The sequence below is a fragment of the Hirundo rustica genome, chromosome 1 (assembly GCF_015227805.2).
Source record: "Hirundo rustica isolate bHirRus1 chromosome 1, bHirRus1.pri.v3, whole genome shotgun sequence".
NCBI classification, from domain to species: Eukaryota; Metazoa; Chordata; class Aves; order Passeriformes; family Hirundinidae; genus Hirundo; species Hirundo rustica.
The window spans coordinates 120824928-120843884 of record NC_053450.1 but is presented as its reverse complement, the minus strand read 5'-3'; the positions used below and the strand labels follow the sequence as shown (position 1 = coordinate 120843884).

The following is an 18957-nucleotide window of genomic DNA, read 5'->3' as shown; positions in this document are numbered from 1 at the left end:
CAAAGATCATTTGGTTCCATGGCTTTGTTTTGTTTCTCCCTTCTTCCCAAAATAGCAGCACAGGTGAATTTTTACTTTGTGGTTACTCTACAAAAAAGACATTAAATTAAGAGCCATGCTGGATCAATAATTCAGAACAGAAATTATACAGAGGAACTCTGATTGCTATAGAGTAACAATGGCTGTAATGGTACAGTATGAGGAATTTAACTTCCCATTGTTACATTTTATGTTGGGAAAAAAACCACCAACTCACACATAAAGCAGACTTAGAACATTTCATAGTTTAAATCTATTTTAATCTCACAATGCACAGTATATAGTAAGATCCAGGTACTTGATGTTTAAGTCTCTTGCCACATATCTCAATATTACTATTTTATATAGCAACATTGAGCACTTTTGAGCATTGTGAGAGATCTGCTTGATTTTGGGAATTCTCAAAAAAAAAAAAAAAAGAGCTTGTTTGGCTTTAGTAAGAGAAGAGCAAGGGGCACACTGACACCAGTTCCAGAGAGGATCAGATGTTCATCCCTTCTGCTAAGATCAAGTGCAATGGGGTTATAAAAAAATGCATATTGGGTTACCTGAAGTATCAATTTTCATGGCAAGAAATAATACTACCCTAATAGGTCTAGGAGGAGGAAAAATTGTTCTGATTTTGAACAATCACTTCAGTAGTCAGATTTGCAACCTTTAAATCATTTTTGACAGTGAGCTGGTATTCTCTTGAGAGACTTATATTCTTAACTAATAGCTGAGATGAAATAGTCCATTTTCATGATCTTTTAAACTAAACATACATCATATGAGTTTTGATTACAAACAGAAATGGCAGAGTTTAAAACAGTAACAGGTCTCCAAATCTTAAGGGAAAAAGAAAAGCCCAAACCAATGCTAATTTATAAATACAATGCTGAAATCATTCAGTTAGCTAAAACTAATTGCTGGAAAGTCAAATTCAAACCAGCCACACTAATCTAATCAGCAAGAGCAGGAAATGTTGAGGATCTCCATTAACTAATAGATATTAAATAGTGTCCATTATCATGCAGTATTTTCCTTTCTGTCACGTCTCAAAAGCTCAGGATGGTACCAAGCAATAATAGTAATTTTTAAACACACACACAGAGCACAGCAAAAGCCATACTTGTAACAGAAACTCTACGATGTTTGAAACATGATACACGTGATTTAAGCCTGATTCATTAAAAAAGCAGCTACAGTTATTCAAAGTTTCTTGAGGAAAGAGGAGTGAGAAGTAATCCCTTCCCCTTGGGTTTTTTTTCCATTAACTGGAGCCTCAGGAAAGTACACCTTCCAAACAATACATTTGAGTAAAGTTCCTATAAATCAGTTTTGTCTACAAAGAGCAGCACATTTCCAGCTTGCAGAGAGGGTAAAGCCTTTTGGAAACCCAGTTTAAGCAGCTAGGGATACACTCGATTTGTTCTTTCTTCACAAAAGATTGCAAGAGCAGACAGAATACAATACATACTTTCTATATCTAAACTGAGCCTGTGACTCAAGAGGCTGGTGTGACATGAACAGAGAACAATCTTCCTCCTGATAAAAGCCCATTTGCTATTTGTACATCATCTTACAGTCACACACAGCAACCCACGATCAGAAAGACTTCGTAAAAGTAAGAAGGTAAATGAAGCTGGATGAAACAGAAGGAAAAAATATCCACATTTCATCATAAAAAAACTTTCCTAGATGAATGTCACCGTCTCAACAAAGATGTCCAACAGCTCTATCTTCAGTTCACTTTTGGGCAAAATTAACTCACAGGATGCTGCTGGGTCTCCAGTTACAGAGCCCAGCCTGTGCACAGGGGAAGGGAGGATGGAAGGAATCTCAACTATTAGAATACAAACTGCAAAATAATTAGTTACTCTTGAAAGGGGGAAATTACTCTGCAGAGGCATTGGAGGGAATGAATTCAAATAACTGTACTGAAATACTTGGATAGCAAAGTGGAAAAAAATCCAGTGTATACACTGGTCTAATACAATCCACAATGGTCAAATTCTTCTCTTTAGTATCCTTCCGATCCTTCTCTTTTTTAGGAATATGAATAACTACTTAATTTTCTTTACTTTTTCCCTTCTTCTGTCCACAACAATTTGTAACACATAACTCAGGGAGCAACTCTGGATCTAGACTTATGTAGAGACAGATTACCTCCAGTCAAGGACATCTCCAACAAAAAACCCATGGGAAGGAACAAAACGCACAAAGACACACAAAAAAATATACTGGGCAGTCTACTTCATTTTTACCAGACAACAAGAGAATCTACATGTTCATTTAATCCCAACAAACAGCATCTGAGGGATAAATGTAAATCTAATATTAAATACTGTAGTATGTCTAGGATTGCCAATAATAATAAATAATAAACAGTGGTTATCTGTTTATTATGCATTATTAGCATCTCCCTATGCTGAAGAAAGTGGTTGTGAAAAAATGGCACATATGTCCTGTGTGGACCCTAACCACACCTTGGGCCTTACTAGGCTAATACCTAGTGCACACGTATTCTATTAAAGTGAGAAGTATCCACAGAAAGGAATAAAATATCAAAAAAAATAAAGACATAAAATATAAACCCTCCAGATTTTGACTATTCTACCTGTAAGTACCTGGCAATCTGAAGTAATTCTCTTCAAAGACAGCAAAAAATTATGAGCTTTCCTATTTAAGCACATCAGTTGACTTCCTGTCTCCCTATTTATTTGCAACTGTTTGACAAAACTTGAGAAAGAGCAAAACCCAACACCAAACCACTCCCACACACATACTGAAATACAGCAGAAGCTCTGGCAATACATAATAAAAAAAAGATAGTAAACCTAACTTTCTTTACAAGCTCTATAGCTACCAATGCTAAACTTGACTTTAACACATGAAGGATACAAACTAACAACACAAATTTCTAAAAATAAAAATGGCAATGTGACCGGAGCATATAGATGCAGCCATGGGAAGGACACAAAACTAATGCTCTCATAACTAAAAAGAATATTAAGTCTTCTGGTATAATTTATCAGACAATCTTGCTTAAGGACACACATAACTCCTGAAAGAGGAAAAAAAGTCCAACCTTATCAAAAAGCTTCAGATTTGACAGAAAATTTCTTTACATAGACTCCTACTCAAGCTCTTCAAGACAATCAGAGGGCTCCCATACACTGGGATTTTTCAGCTCGCTGAAAAGCTGAAAATGTCACAGCTGTAAATCCTGCAGAATGATTTTAAATGTCAAAAGAGACCTACCAAACTAAATATTTGCTTTTGGTTTACATCTCCTCAGAAGAAAGTGTAAACAACCATGGTCTTAAATGGGCCCCTAGGTAACAACTATATCTTAGCCTTTGCCTTTTAGCATGACTCTTGTTCTGAGGCATTTGAAGGAGAAACAGCTATACACATTCCTGTAGCATAAGCCCCAAATGGTTTGTGTCAGTTTGCTGTAATAATCAAAGCAATTTCTAATCCATGTAGTTTATGCCATATTATCTTTCATAGTGTCAAACACACATATAAGAATTTTAATAGAAATACAGTAATTGCATGCTGTTCAAATCTTGAATTTCACCCAATGGAACAAACTCAGTATCATTTTAGTATAATTTTTATGTCTGCAGTGCCTGAGTTTGCAGCACTGCAAAAATATAAACCCAGTTTCTCATTCTTACTAATATAATCACCAGGCTTCCCTGCTTAAAATCCACTACTAAATGTACCTACTGAAACCCCAGACTATGTTCTTATAAATGTCTAATATATACTATATGCTATATTCAATTTAAATAGGCTTCAAGTCTACATAGCGTCACACTCAACCAGTCCAGCTTTCTGTAAATGAGTCTGATGCAACTGTATAAACAAACTTTGCAGTTACCCAAGCACTGCAGAACTAGCATTTATGAAGAATATAAAATTAGGTCTTTACTAGTCACACAAATCTGTAAAGCTATACACCTGATTCCCACTATTAAGTGTATGTATAGGCTCTACTTAGCCTAGTATATAAAATGTACAGCTCAAGAATTACCAAAGTTTTAAAGAGATTAGTACAGCAGAAAGATATAACAAACAAAATTAAGATATATTCAAAAGTAAAATATATTCAAAGATAATGATATTTGATTTTACCTGGAAATTAACATCTTCTTTCTTAAATATTAGTGCTCGAACTTCATCAGGATCTCCATTAAATATAGCTTGAACCAATGGTGGCTGAAATGAAGAAAAAACACATCTTAAAATAAAACCCCATTTTAGGTTTTAGTGATGTTCATACAGTTTTTTTGATATATAACAGAAACACAAGGTAATGATAAAAAAACCCCATTCCAGGCAGTAAAAAAAAGAAACCAGCACCAGTATTTAGCATCAAAGAAATTGCAAGTTTTAAAAACCTCAAACACACGGACATCCTCTAAGTCAATTAAATATATTTGTGAAAGGAAAAAAAAAAAAAAAAGGAGCTGAGAAGACAAGCTTCTAACAGCTGAAAAGAGAACGCCTTAGAACAAAATTAGGTTTGTCATTACATGCTGCAAATTCTATACAGTATAAGCAAACAATCCCCTTTTACATTAGCAAGTGACTCAAGTTACTGGAAGTCTTTCACCTGTTTAGACAGAGTGGGAAAGCAAAGAGCATCAGATAAGTATGGTAACAAATTCACACTCACACATCTATTACTAAATATAGCAGGATTTCTTAGTAAGTAAGAAAAGCTGCTGAGGTATGCTAGCAAGATTTAAGTCAGTCACTTGACAGAATAAAATAATTTCAAGTAATAAAAGCACAGTCCCTGGTGTTGATCATTTCCAGAAAGTGCTAACTTGAGTCTAACAGTTATACCAAGATTGTGACTTATGTTAATTTTTGTTTTAGCATAGAATTGCTCTAGTTTGATAAAACGATATATTCTATCAGTTCTCAAAATAAACACAGCATATAATTATAATACAATGATCACATCAGCTTCTAAAGTGGTACTGCAAAAATGTACTATTGAAGAGTGAGAAGTGGAGCAGGGAAAACCCATTTACTTCAAAACAGTTCCCCAAGCCTTCTAAAACCCCACTGCTATTACACAAGAATCGAGACCTGTTCTTGCTACACCATAAATAAGGTTACATGAAACAGAATGGACCTTGCAAGCATAAATTCTACCACTAAGTTTCAGCTTTTTCTGTATTTATTACATGCAGATTTTATCACCTTGTCTTGTTTCAACGTTGTGGGTATTCATCCTAATCTTAGGAACATAGCTACTGGTATTTGAGACAGCATTACAAGCAGGAAATATGCCAACAAACAACATGTCTTACCAGCACATTTCCAGAGGGTGATGGATGTACAGATACATTTTCCTGAGGTAAATTGGGAATAAATGTGGGAGAATCATCTTCCTCCTCCTCCAAAACAACAATACAGACTCGACTCATTCGATCCGTTTGAGGAAGCAAAAGCAAACAAAAAAAAGCCAACAACGGTATTTTTGGAAGCAGACTGCAGGTATTGCAGTAGTGACCATAGAGGAAATACTTTCACCTGTTTCACATGCCCTCACAAACTTGTGAGTGCTACTGCTGGTGTCTTAGCATCTAGAAAGGGACACTCCAATCCCCCTTCACACTTCATTTTCCAGACTTAAACAACACAAGATGTTCAAGACACTGCTGAAAAAAAGTTGTTCTTTAGAAAATAAAAAGTCCCTAAGCATCGAAACCACAATAACAAAACTGTGGAACAGCTGATAAAAATATCCCAAGATCCAATCCCATTCGAACAGCATTCAATGTCGCACACAGCTGTCCTTTCGCGAGCAAATTTGTCTTTGTTAATGTCACAACTTCCACAGCGCCCTTCTACCCCCACAGTGAAGTCATTGTTGCAGAAGACACGACTCCGTCCTGCAGAGGACGGAACAAGGAACAATTGCCCCGAGAGAGACGGCCGCAGCTATTCCCACTCCTGCAAGGTCAGTTTAAATCAACCCTCCCAGGCTTGCTGGTGACTGAAAATAAACGCGCCTCCCGATCATCCTGCCATTCTATAGCTTCCTTTCACAATGTCAAAAACAGTCCAGACAGAAAAACACATCTCGGTTCCAGCAGTTACTCAGGACCTGCTCAGAGGAAAATAATTCTTTCCCATGCAAGAAAAGAGCTGCAACGTGCAGCACGGCTGCAGCACATTTACATGCGATGAGTCAGACCACAGGGACAATGAACTCCTTGAATAATATTGCCGGCTGAATCCAGCAAAAGCAAAGCAGCCGCTGTTACTCCGTCAGGGACACGAGCAATGCGGAGCGTTCGTTCTTCCTTCACCAGGCAGTAGCTGTGGCTTCTCCATCAGGGAATGCGTAAGGCAGAAATACTGTTGCGGAGGAATGCTTCAGCAAAACAAGCTAGCTACTGCACACAAAAGCTCCAATTACTGCCTTAGACGACTTCTGCAAAAGCAGTTCATCACTCAAGTGTTTCTTTTGATCACCATGTGAATGCAGTTCCCATGATAGTCTTCATTCCGATAGAGGAGGAGGAAAAATAAGGGAAAAAAAAATCAGACTCTGTACATCTTCTATGAGCCAACTTCTTTATTCGAACATCTGTCACTGCGACAACCTGATTCTCCTCTTCAGCTGGAGCTTCTGCTTATCAGTTTTTTTCCTTGACAAATTAAATTATACAATCAGCAGATAGCCTTGTAAAGCTCAAAAAGCAGCTTGGCAGTCCGAGTGGGCAGGAGCGGCGCACCAGCCACTGCCACGGCAGCGCTCCCTCTGAGCGGCAGCCTGGCGAGCAGCGCCTGCAGCCTGGCAGGGTGAAATGCCTAGTAATGCTCACATGTCACACTTACCAGAGCACCCAGCTCCCAGGGTAACTTCCTCTGGCACCAAAAAAACCCGCCTTTTGCTTTTTGGGGGGGCAGTCTTTGCAGTCTGCGCCAGCCCGGTGACTAAGGCAGCAGAAAACGTAAAAATTCTATAACTGAAGAAAGAGCGACTGTTTAATATTTTCCACTAAAAGCCACAAAGAAATGCGGTGTACTGGCTCTGCTGACTAACTACACTTTAGGCAGTAAACAAATTCCAGCTCTTTAACTGCTTTCATATGGCACTGGTCAGAGCAGCGAAACAGTCCTCACTTAACCCATTGAAGACAACAAGTGCCCCACATAAATCCTTGGAAAATTAAATAAAAAGTTAAATCTTAAAGCAGTAGGCTATTAAAAAGCCAGCTATTAATGACCAAACCCGGGAGGTTTTTGCAATTAGTACAGACAAACACAATCTCAACTTGAAAAAAAATTAAATCAAGTATAATTTAATATATTATTAAAATATACCATAATAATGAAGCATATTATGAAGCCCTACAACTTGCTGAATAAATACTTCAGCTTCAATCTGCCTAAGTGGTGCTGGCTCGTGGGTGTATTATGTAAATGGCTTCTGTCAAAAGTTGCTGGATAAGCTTCAGTGTTACAGGAACAGAGGGAGGGTTTTTGCTCCTGCTGTGCAGCATGAAGGCAATTCTGATGTCCCTCAGTGGCTGCTAAGAGCAGAATTTGTCAATGGTGAGCAAGATTATAGCTCTTCAATAAAGTATTTACACTCAGGTTTCACACAGGAACACGGACAGAGAGAAAGACAGGTTTAAATGGTGTGTAAATGGTCTGGATATAAATAGACATACTGAATTCCCACATTTGGGGGTCACAGGCAGGAAAAGCTTACATGAACTCTTCTGCAAAAATGTCTACAGAAGCTTCATTGCAACATAATAAGTTGCTTAAACACCTCCCTTTATGCAGGTGAAAGTTTCTTAAGTGCAAAAGAGGTACCTTGGCCAAGGACTCCCTGACCTCAAGAGTCCTGGCCTGGCAGAATATAGCACCAGATTCTGACTCATCATGAAATTTCAGATTAAAATTTCTCAAGACTAACAAATACCTTTATAAATATATTCTGTTCATTACATAGAGTCTAGTTGTTTTGAAATCTCATAGTTTTGTTCTTAGTTACAAAAAAAGCAATGTTTTGTACACCACACTGCTTTGTTCTAGCATTTCAGCCATTTATTAAAAAGCAACAACACAGATTTACATGAGTACATATGATAGCTCATGTTCTTCTTGGCCACGGCAGAAGCAGTTCTAATAAACTATGGACATCCTCAAAGCTCAGGTATTGCAACACCCTACTGTCTGCTACGGAATGCAACAACCAGAACATAAAAAATAGCTTGCTTTCTATTTGTGAAAAAATCCTAAGGAACAGACACTTTAGCTTATTTGCATAACTAAACATGCTTTAAAAAATAATTATATATCAGATTTATGTGTAAAAGCAAATACTGGCAAAATGCATACTCAAGCTTCATATGATACACACACACTTGCTAGATAATGGTTTTCCATCTAAGCCCATATGTTCAGTGTAAATGAACACTTTTCAAGAGTCGGTACATTTGTACAGTAAGCAAATACCATGGGTTCCATATGCTTTCTTTGGAATTACAAACTGGACACATTGCTAGATATAGAAAATGCATAATTTAGTTCAAATTACCTGAACGTAGTCCCTTTTTTACTTTTGTAATTAATGCTTCAAAGTCAGCTAGAAATTCAATAGTTACCTTAAAAAGTACACTATACATTTTGGAATTGTGACATTACTACAGAGAGTTAAAAGCCAGTACGTCACAGTTTGCATTAGAAAGAGAACCAATACAACTGAGTCAATATTATATTGATTTCTATAGCAATCTAAACCATGTAAGTAAGCAAAAACACCCTACTCATGACAGGACTCTGTGTGAGCAATTACTTCCATAACCAAAGGAAAACCTAGTTCTGCTTATTTAATTTTTGCTCACTATTAACTGACATTTTCCCCTTACATCCCCTTCAACCAAAAGCTTCACCTCAATGCAAACAACATCTCTAATCACCTTTCCACTCAAGTTCAAAAAACCATCCAGAGTATTTTCTGATGTGCAAAATGCTGTTTCTAATGTTACCTTAAGAGGTCTTCTAAAAACCAAAAGCTGTTTAGAATTCTACTGTGAGAAACCAAACTAAGGTTTCAATTTTTCAGCAGCTTATGTAGACTAACAACTTTCTGCGTAGAAGAGTTAAGAGTAACAGAGAATGAAAGCAGAGTAAATTCAAGATGATTAATTTAAGCTTCTATTCCTTGAACTAATTTAGGAAACATAACAGAACTTTGCGAAGGTATAAAGAACATTGCATGCCAAACAGTTTGTATTAATAAAACTTAAAATAACTGAAGACAGCAGGTCATCACCAACCATCTTCTCCAAATGCCATCTATTTCTAATAAGAAAGCTTATGAAACAAGAAGTAGGAAAGAAGGCTCAAAAATGGCCTAACTTAAAAAAAGAATGCCATGCCTACAGGGTTTTGAGTGGTGATCTGATGACCCCCACAAGATTTGTTAGCAAAGTAAGATCTCCACACTTTACTCTCAAAATTTAAAAGTGCAATGATGATAACGCATTTTTGCGAAAATAAAGGCTTTTTTGGTTGACATGATAGCTGTAAGGGAAAAAAAAAAAGTGTTGCAATTTTCAAACTACACTTGTCTTTAAATCAAGTTTCAATTAATGGGCGCATATAAAGAGAATATGCTACAAGGATGCAACCCGCAGGTTAAAACACAGATGTCTGCCATCTACACTAGACAGAAAAAACATGAACTCTGAATCAGCTAAAAATATCAACCCTTTCTATAGATCTGCCCTCTTCTCTAGGAACAAATGAGCAGAAGACTGTAGCAGCACTGCTGTTGACATAGAAAACCAGAGGACATTCAGTATCAAAGGATCTACTCAAATAAAGATTTCTCTCCTGCCAAGCAGCATTTACCAAGTTTTTTCCGGGCTGAGGTTAATCCAACTGGTTTCGGGCAATACTTTGTATCATTAAAAGGATCTAGGAAAGGAAGACAATTATTCTGTCAGGCTCCAGTAAAAATGAAAAAAACTTAGAACCAAGTTGTATATCAACTCTGCAAGGCAAATACCTAGTCTGTGTGTTTCTTAAGAAGGCAAAGACTGCTTTTAACAGCTACAACTCTAAGTAAACAGGCATGCCCCAGTATAAGCTGCTTTTATCACATCCAGCCAGAGATGAGTGCTCAGCATCACCATGAATATAAGTTATAATACTTCTAGAATACTTCTCATGAGTCACTCATCTGAACTCCTCTGCTGTTTCCTCCCCTCTCCTGAGGGAATGAGGTGGAGTCAGGAAAGAGAACACTCTTAAGCAAGAAATTAGTACCTTTCTTCCCAGTTTTGTTCTGTTTATTCCAGAGCATCTGCAGAATAGTTTTAACCCCTGGACTCCACAATTCTGCTTCTAAGGACAAGCAAAATAGCTCTGCTTGCACCTCATGATACCATAGGCAAGTCCTACTTTTTCTCACGCAATTATACAGCCTCTGTTAATCTAAAGAACTACTTATTATTTAAAGAACATATTATCTTGGAACACTTGGTAATTAACAAAATCCAGTATCTGAACAGCCATTTCAGCTGAAACTGAAACACAAATACAAAGAAGAAAAACAATCCAGCGTTCATTCTAACATTTTTCAATTGGAGTAACATAAGAGAAGTTAATAATAAAAATGTCTATGATTCAGACATAAACTTCAGTTGTATAACTAAACACTCTGTAACTTGTTAAAAATATCATCTGATCAAAGAGCAAAAAAGCACCTTGAAAATGTTAAAATCTACTAAGCATTTTTCTTTTTAAGACTTCTCGTTTATATGTCTGAACAATTACACCTACAGACAAACTCTTGGCTGAAGGACCATACAGCCACCATTATACAGGACAAGTAAATACCTTAAATAATTATCTTTGGTGTCCAAAATAGGGAGTCCAGCAATCAAACTGTGCACAAACCCAGAAAAGCAAATACAACTCCTATTTCTCTTAAAAGAAAGTGAAAATATGAGAGTCCTGCATCTTCCAACATGTTTTCTAGCTAGGATAACCCCCAGCACACTCTCCTTTTAGGCCAGATTTAAACTCACTGGCTGGAGGAGGTGCCTTGTGCACTTTCAGTGTACTACCTTGTAATCAAAATCAACAATTCATTCTTACATTAACACACAGTACATAAAAGAAGTCCTCCAGTCTGTCTGAATTCACAGTCTCAAGGTACTTTGTAGAAAATGTTCATTTATCAGCTGCACCCAACAGCAGCCACGTCTCTGTCTTCTGAGAAACAGAAGACAGCTATTACATCCAACAGCTTTTCTAAATAACAACCACACAAGTCTGATGGTGGTATTGGCAGACTTGTACAATTGACTAGAAGTCAAAACAACTCCTGTTTCAGGGAAGAGAGACCACAAAAAGGTGTGCCTATCCACATGTATTGTTACGAATAGTTAAGGTAAGTTTGCATCCATGAAGATAAAGATCTTGACAGCTACTTTAGCTACTGTGGTGTGGATTTTGGACAGAAAACAGATTTTAAGTAATTTTTTTTTTTTGGTGGGGGGAGAAGGCAAGTGAAAAAAGAGGACTTCTGCTGGAAAACGGAGAAGATATCTTAAAATACCAGTATAGTCAAAGAGGCAAAACACTTCAGCACTTGTTAAACCCACACAGACACAAAATTATTAGATGTACACTTATGGTTTTTGCAGGCATGACAGCTTTTTAAAATGTTTTCATAATACAAAAAGCAAGGTCCACAGTTTTGTTAAAAGTATTTACACCTGTTGGCAGAGCAAAGGCTGAAAAGACACTGATAGGAGCAACTCTTCTGGCCTCCTTAGCTCCTTCCAGCTCAGATCATGTCCACGGCCAATTTTGGGTTTTGGCATTGAAAATGGCATCAATTACAATAATAACTACAGTGTCCTTCCAGGAATAATTACTGAGGGTGGCAATTTCAGCTGTGCACACCAGCTCTAACAGCAGAGTTGACAAAAACAAAACAAAAATCAAAGGCTGTCTCAGCAGTCCCCGTTTGCTCTTTCACATGTCAACCATCCTCTCTCTCCCAGCACAGCCTGCCTGTTGCTGGGAGGTGGGGCTGGACAGGAACGCCAACAAGAGCAGAGCAGAAATAACAACCCAGACACACTGGAAGACCAACCCACCGTCACAGCTGGCACTGACAGCCTGATGCTTCAGGGAACGATGCTATTACATTTTCCCAAGGAGAGGAAACAGCTGGCTTGGCTGGAGCAAATGAATGACTGCAGAATTCCTAATCATAGTTTTATATCATCTATCACCTTGCTTTGAAAATGTTTACAACAAGACTGTTCACACTCCTATAAATTAACTAAAATATGATCCTACTAAATTATATTAGTGCAGCTGGTAAAACAACTAAGAGAAGTCCCTTTGGGCCTGTGGATGCACGCATATGCTGAGAAGAATTAGGACATCTCCTTTGATCTACTTTTCTACTGATCTATGGTCATGCTCAAGATGAACAGAGGAAGTGCTGATTTTACATATTTCCTCTTTGAAAATGTCTTCCTGCAATACTGTTCCCGCAGAGAAAAAAAAGAATCAAACTCATTATTCATTACAGAAGGTCAACATAACATTGCCTTATTTTTCATCATGCAATAGGTTTGTTCTTCCCTCTTCAGTAGGAATTGAGGGATTTGTGAACGGCATATGGGATTCAAGGACAGACACTATTAACACACAAGAGCACGACAAGCCTCTCAGAGACTGCATCCTTGAATACCAGAAATTCCTTGGGATTTTCTAATGTATGGCATAACAGGCTTCTTCTGTCTCTGATGCACTGAAACTAATTCTCTATGTTTGTATCCCAAGGAAAAGAAGCAATCCTCACCTGGCAGCTGCTTACTCAAAAAACCCCTGAGTGTGATCTTTCATTGCTACATGAGAAAAGAAGAAATCACAATTTCCCTGGATTTGTATGCTTTTCTGGTTTGTTTTTGAACAAACTGCTGTTTCTCCAGCAGATGATTAGGAATACATCACATTTGGTCTGAAGGGCTCAGCCTCCCCACAGAGGCTCATTTAGCTGGATGGGCTGTAAACCAATAACCTTTATCCTCTGCCCTTTTTCTAACCTTGGTTCTTTAGCTGGAAGGCTGGAAACCCCCTTAAAGGAAAGGCAGCACAATGCAAAACATCCAGATTCAGCACTGGACAGTGCTGGTGTTGAGACTGAAAACGAGGAGGTTCTCACTGGAGCCAAGAAATCTGGCATAAAGTTTATCATTTCCGCATTAAAACTCTGCTGGGCTGCCATGCTGCTGAGCTTCTGAAGAAGAAAATGGTAGTCAGATAGATTTCTAGAAAGGAGAATTGCTCTGCAGCCTATGGTGAGTAACCACTCTGATTCAATCCCAATCTCCACTATAATTGACGACGTTTAAAACCTTTCATTGGAACATGTTTGATGAGCTTCGGATGACAGACAAATCAGTTAGTCCTTTCCAGGTCACATCAAGGTTATCCTCCTTTAACACAGACATGCCAATTCTTTTCCTTTTCAAACCCTTCCCTTTCCCCTGTAAAATTCAATAGCTAACTAATTTTCTCCAGTACCATTTCAGTTAACATTGGAGTATGCACCATTTTTGATGCTCCAAGTTATGTAGAAAGAACAAGGAAAGCTGAAATTGGCTGAGAGCATATGAAACGACAGAGAAGATGTGGGTTCATAAAAAGCACCTCAATTTTGGAAGACAGGAACAGTAGCAGGCAGCCATATAAAAATGTAACACAAATTCTAGCATTCTACAAGACATTCTACGCACTTGAAAAGTGGTTCTCATGACTGAATTTTTATCCTATACCACTTAATACATTTTAGGCAGAAAAGTCAAGTCAGTTATGACAGTCAGAAGAGGACTTTCAAAGTTTTACGTCACCAGCCACATCAATCCCTGTGGCTAAGTTGCCATCGTTACAAAATGTTTGCTTTTATACATTTGTCAGAACTTCCTATGGAATTCCTGCATGACCAAAATCAGCAGTGGTTGGGAGTGCTCCACCAACATTTAGGAACTTGAATCAGAAACACATAACATTTCCACTCAGACTATTATCTGGGAAACACTAAAAAAAAAGATTCATACCATTTTGAGCCATGGAAGGGAGGAAACAAACATCATATTCAACTATTTAAATCCTTCACTGATGACTCACATCAGTTTAGAACATTTCCAGAACCAGTTGCTTTTCTCAAGTAACAAACAGCAGTTGCCTATTCAAAAAAAAACCAACAAAAAAACCCCAACACTGACAGACTCGCTTTCAACAGAACCATTCAACTGTCAAAGAATTAGTAAAAACGAAAGAGTTGGGATTTTTTTTTCCCTCTCCTCTCCTCCCAAAGCACAAAACTCAAGAAGCTCAGTGGATCTATCTCTGTTAGCCAAGATTAGAAAGCTCACCACCTTCCAACTGCTAATTATGCTTATTTAAGTTTGATTTTAGCAGTGTTTGCAAGAATCAGCTTGGATATGCTGCTCCAGCAAATAGTCCATTACCTGTCTCATTTCAGCAATATTAGCAGGGTTTTATCTTAGTCCGTGTTTTGCTTGGACTCAGAGCTGTGTTATTTCAGCAGCAAATACTAACAAAATGTTAATCCAGCCACAGAAACAGGAAGATAAAACCAATTAAGAGTGAGAAGTAATGAACACCCTGTGAAAAACTAAGACCCAGAGCAGAGCAATGCATCCAAAGAAGTGTTAAACAGCACTCACTGGCTTCCAGTGGTTAAATGACCAAAAGGGGAAATAACACAGGTTGGACTGAGGAACAAAGATAAAACCTAAGTAGGAGCAACTATACAGTACAGGCTGCTTTACCTCTACTAGAAGGGCATCAGGAAGAGAACACTTCCAAATCTGACCATCTTAGGGAAGGAAAGTTTCCTCAGCTTCAAATGTATGTCTGCTATTCACTCAGTCTGATAAGCAAAAGAACTAAAATGCATTATCTGTTTATATCAGGAAACTATTTAGGATGACAGAGTGATAGCAGTATATATTTTCTAAGAGGACCACATAATTTCTGCTATTCAAAACAAAGCTCTGATTTTGTCAGTAAGAAAAGGACTACAAAATCTGCTCCTTCAAAATACCTATTCAATATTTTTGTCACTACTGAAACTCTCCTAGTAGAAAGTTGAGGGAGTCCGTAATACTGAGGGGAGGCTTAATTATTTCATAGCTCTAAAAGAAAACAGAAAAGCTGTGGCCTTTAAAAGTTTCTGTTCAGATTTTCCTACTCATTAGTCATGTGATGGTACAATCTGCCTACAACCCAGTCTCCCCCTCCCTGTTCCACCCAGGGATGAGTGTTGCAGGGACAGACGAAGGGAAAAGGGGGGCACATTTTAATAGTGAGGGCTTTAGGGCTTTTTTCCCAGGATGGAGTTTGGGAGGGAAAGGTCCTGAATACATTATTTTTTTTTTAGAAGATTTGAAAGTTTTCTTTTAAAGAAAACTTTTTTAAAATCAGTTCTCTTTGCAGAAGAGTTATAAGAGTTGGAACAAACTTTTAAATAAATATTTAGCTATTACAATACTAAAATGCATGTAACATTCCTACTAGTGCAATACTTTTAATTCAGTTTGGGGTAGATAGGAATAGACTGTGACCACAGAAGCCACAGTGCAGCTGGCTTGCTCACATGTGAAATTCTGGTTTCCATACATACCAGGAACTCAAAATACTGTATGCAAGTGAGCAAAATGAATCCCAGTTGCTATGGATACCACATTTTATTTTTCTCTCTTCAGTATGTAAACAGTCAGTGTCACTGTATACACAAATTATTTTGATTACCTTTAAAATTGTGCGTGTCAATAGCTGCCTCAAGCGTCAGGATTTGCTGCTTGGGGAAAGCTAAACTTCCTAGAAGTTTCTAGGAACCCCTTACATCTCCCTCATGTCCAAGAAAAAGCTCCTGTCTGGCAACTGGAAACACTCTATAAAACACAGCTGGATAAAACCCACATATTCACACACACGCACACACAGGCACTGCTACAGGACGAGAGACCTCATCTAAAACTCCTGCAGCTGCCAAAATAGATGTGGCTTTTCCCAAACTGAGCAAGGAGAGCAGCTGCAGACAGAAATCTGCCCTGCCTGCTTCAAACCTTCCAAGGAATCCTCCCCACGATGCCCACAAGGGAAGCAGCTCTCAGGAGAGCTCTTACACATAGCTACAGCATATGAGCACGTACGCAACCTTCACTACTTGGTTACTTTTCCTGTCAGTTTTTCAATTCTGTTTTTAAAAGATTAAAAAGCACTTTGCTTAAAAAGTCTATTGCCAAATGACATTTCATTAAATGCAACGAAGTATTACTTTACAATGCTAATTTAATTCTTATTACCCTAGAAAGCTGTTCGTTATTTGTAGGTCGCTTTTTTTTTTTTTTAAGTGACATTTGGAAAAGTGCATTAGGCTGATTTTAACTGCTGGTCACCAGACAAACTCTTCACTCCTCCCTTCCCCACATGATCCTTGCACATTCACATCCCTTTCCTGAGCCAGCACAGGCAATTTGTATGACCCAACTGCCCCTATTTATTTTTTTTTTGCCGGTGAGTTGTGTGAGTCCGCTCGCCACGGGCCTGCAGCTGCCCCCGAGCAGCGGGGCGTTCAGACACTCAACACACAGCGCCGAGGCGGCTTTGCAAACCCACACCCATCAACCAAGCTCCCGTCACCAACCGTGTATCAGAACTATCCCAGTCCTTGGATTTCCCTTAAAATATCTCAAAACAGTTTTCACGACACCTGAACTTTTCCAAACTAGGACATTATTACAACCAAGTAGATCACTCCTTAAATTCTTTCCAGCTACACAAAACCATAGTTATGCAAAGAATTCTAAGTTTCTCCGCCCGTGATTCAATATGCAAATTGCTCCCAGTAAATTTCCTTAAAAAAAAAAAGCGTATTTTGCAACACAGAAATTGTTTTAATCAAACTGTCCCTACAGTAGTAACAGCATTTATACAGCATATGGCTTTATAAAGAAAATAGTAGAGACTTTTAAGGCCCAGACTTCAAAAGCAGCAGATAAAACCAATTATGTATCTAGAATCTACACACAAGCAATTTATGTGTTAAATACAAGCACAACAAGGTAGTTACAACTTTTATACATACATGATCTAAAACTTGTGAGGTTGGGGGGGGGGGGGGTGGGGGGGACACATGTTGTAATTTTTTTTTTTTTCCAATCAGGATTATTTTGGGCTTCATGTCTCCTAAAATCTTCCTAAAACTGGCTTAAATCAGTGATTTATTCAATTAAGATGACACCTAGAGGAGAGCTTGGAAAGTAAATTTTGGCATTCTTAAGAGCCAACAAATTGCATTATAAAGGAGTATTATCATACAGAATCAGCAAGATGGTATCAAAACACAGCATGTAATACACAATACACATTTGCTGCATATTACTTATTCAAAATATTAAGAAAATTTACTTCTATACACCCTTGCCTCTAAAAATCCTTTAGGATTAGGTATCTTAGAACCTACAAAAAACCAAATCCCACTCAGCAAATAAATGGGTATAAAAAGGGAGAGTATTTTGTCCAGTTTTGTGGCAAAAACGAGGAAATAGGGCATCTCATATGCAATTGTTTTCTACTTCTTCTTGTCAAGACAATTTTTTTTTTATTAAAGCATTATGAAAAACCAAAACCAGATTTCTATAAAACCTAAATATGTTAGGAAGACTTCAATATTTAGTAACAAGAAGTCAGTAATATGGTTAGGAGTAGTCCTATTTTTTTATATCTTACATACCAAGCTGTGGAGTGTCTTCTCCAGAAACACCTCATGCAACCAGCACACTCATAACACAGGGCAATGAAGAGAGAACACTGAACTCCTGAACTGGTTTGCAAACTAGAGTCTAGAAATACATCAACAAACTTACACATCTTGGTTAAAAACCACCACCTAACTATGAAAATGTAACCTTGATGTCATGCAGATATAAATTTTTATAGCCTTGACTCAGTTGTTGTAACCTTCTCCCTAGAGATTATTTCAGGCCCTAGGAAATAAAGGCAACCAACTATTTTTTCAGAAGTGTTGATCAACCAAGTTTCTTTTTAGATATACACTGACACCTCATGGCCATTTAAAAAATACTAAGTAAGTCTATACTCTCTTAGTCCTGTTTTTCTTTTTTTTAAAAACTCAGATTAATTTCTTTTTCTTTTAATGACGCGTTGTCCTCTTTAGAAATGTCAATCTTTAGATGACATTATTTGGTCGATTGCTCCTTTTCTCTTAGTAAGAAACTAATTGGCATTAATTTTTGATAAGCAGTGAGGAACTCTGGCCCCCCACAAACACTGAATCATGGAAGACAGAAGGACAAGATACCTCTTCTCTCAACTTCAGACCTTCAGACCCTGAAAACTGCAGAGAAGCAACCACAGCCACTGTAACTCTTCACAGAAGAGAGAGACCAGGAAAATAAACAGGACTACAGCTGCATGAAGAATGAGACCGGAAATGTTCCTCCCCAAATGACAGAAATAGCCTCTGGATATATTTCTAGCACTACGCAAAAGCCTTTTACTTTTTGAGGTACATGAAAACCTTCAAAGTTACGCACATGACTAACTAAAAATATTAATAAAATTCATTACTTCCTCCAGATTCTCATACTGGAAGTAGAAGTGTGTTACTTTTCACTCTTTCCAACAAGGTGGCAAGTAAAACCAAACCTCTGCCATTTTTTTCCTTCTTGACTGAGAACTCTGTGGCATATCTATCTATATGAATAGTCAAGCCACACCCTACACATCTCAAAACTGATAACCTGACAAGCTACTCCTTGCTAACTAAAATTATAAAGTCTTCAACTGTGAAAAATAAAGAGT

General features: G+C 37.9%; 1 protein-coding gene across 3 annotated transcripts in view; it reads right to left on the bottom strand.

Moving 5' to 3' along the window:
* ANKRD28 (ankyrin repeat domain 28) overlaps positions 1–18957 on the bottom strand; it is a 120516-nt gene that overhangs the window by 70173 nt on the left and 31386 nt on the right. The window contains exons 1-2 of one of the 3 annotated variants that reach the window (XM_040085819.1): positions 5355–6816; positions 4165–4248 (exon numbers count right to left, since the gene is read on the bottom strand). In XM_040085819.1, coding sequence (XP_039941753.1) covers positions 4165–4248; positions 5355–5471 — 201 coding nt within the window. In that variant the 5' untranslated portion in view covers positions 5472–6816. Of the gene's footprint in view, positions 1–4164; positions 4249–5354; positions 6817–18957 lie in introns of those variants that run through there. The other 2 variants (XM_040085836.2, XM_040085829.2) reach the window with 2 other exon arrangements.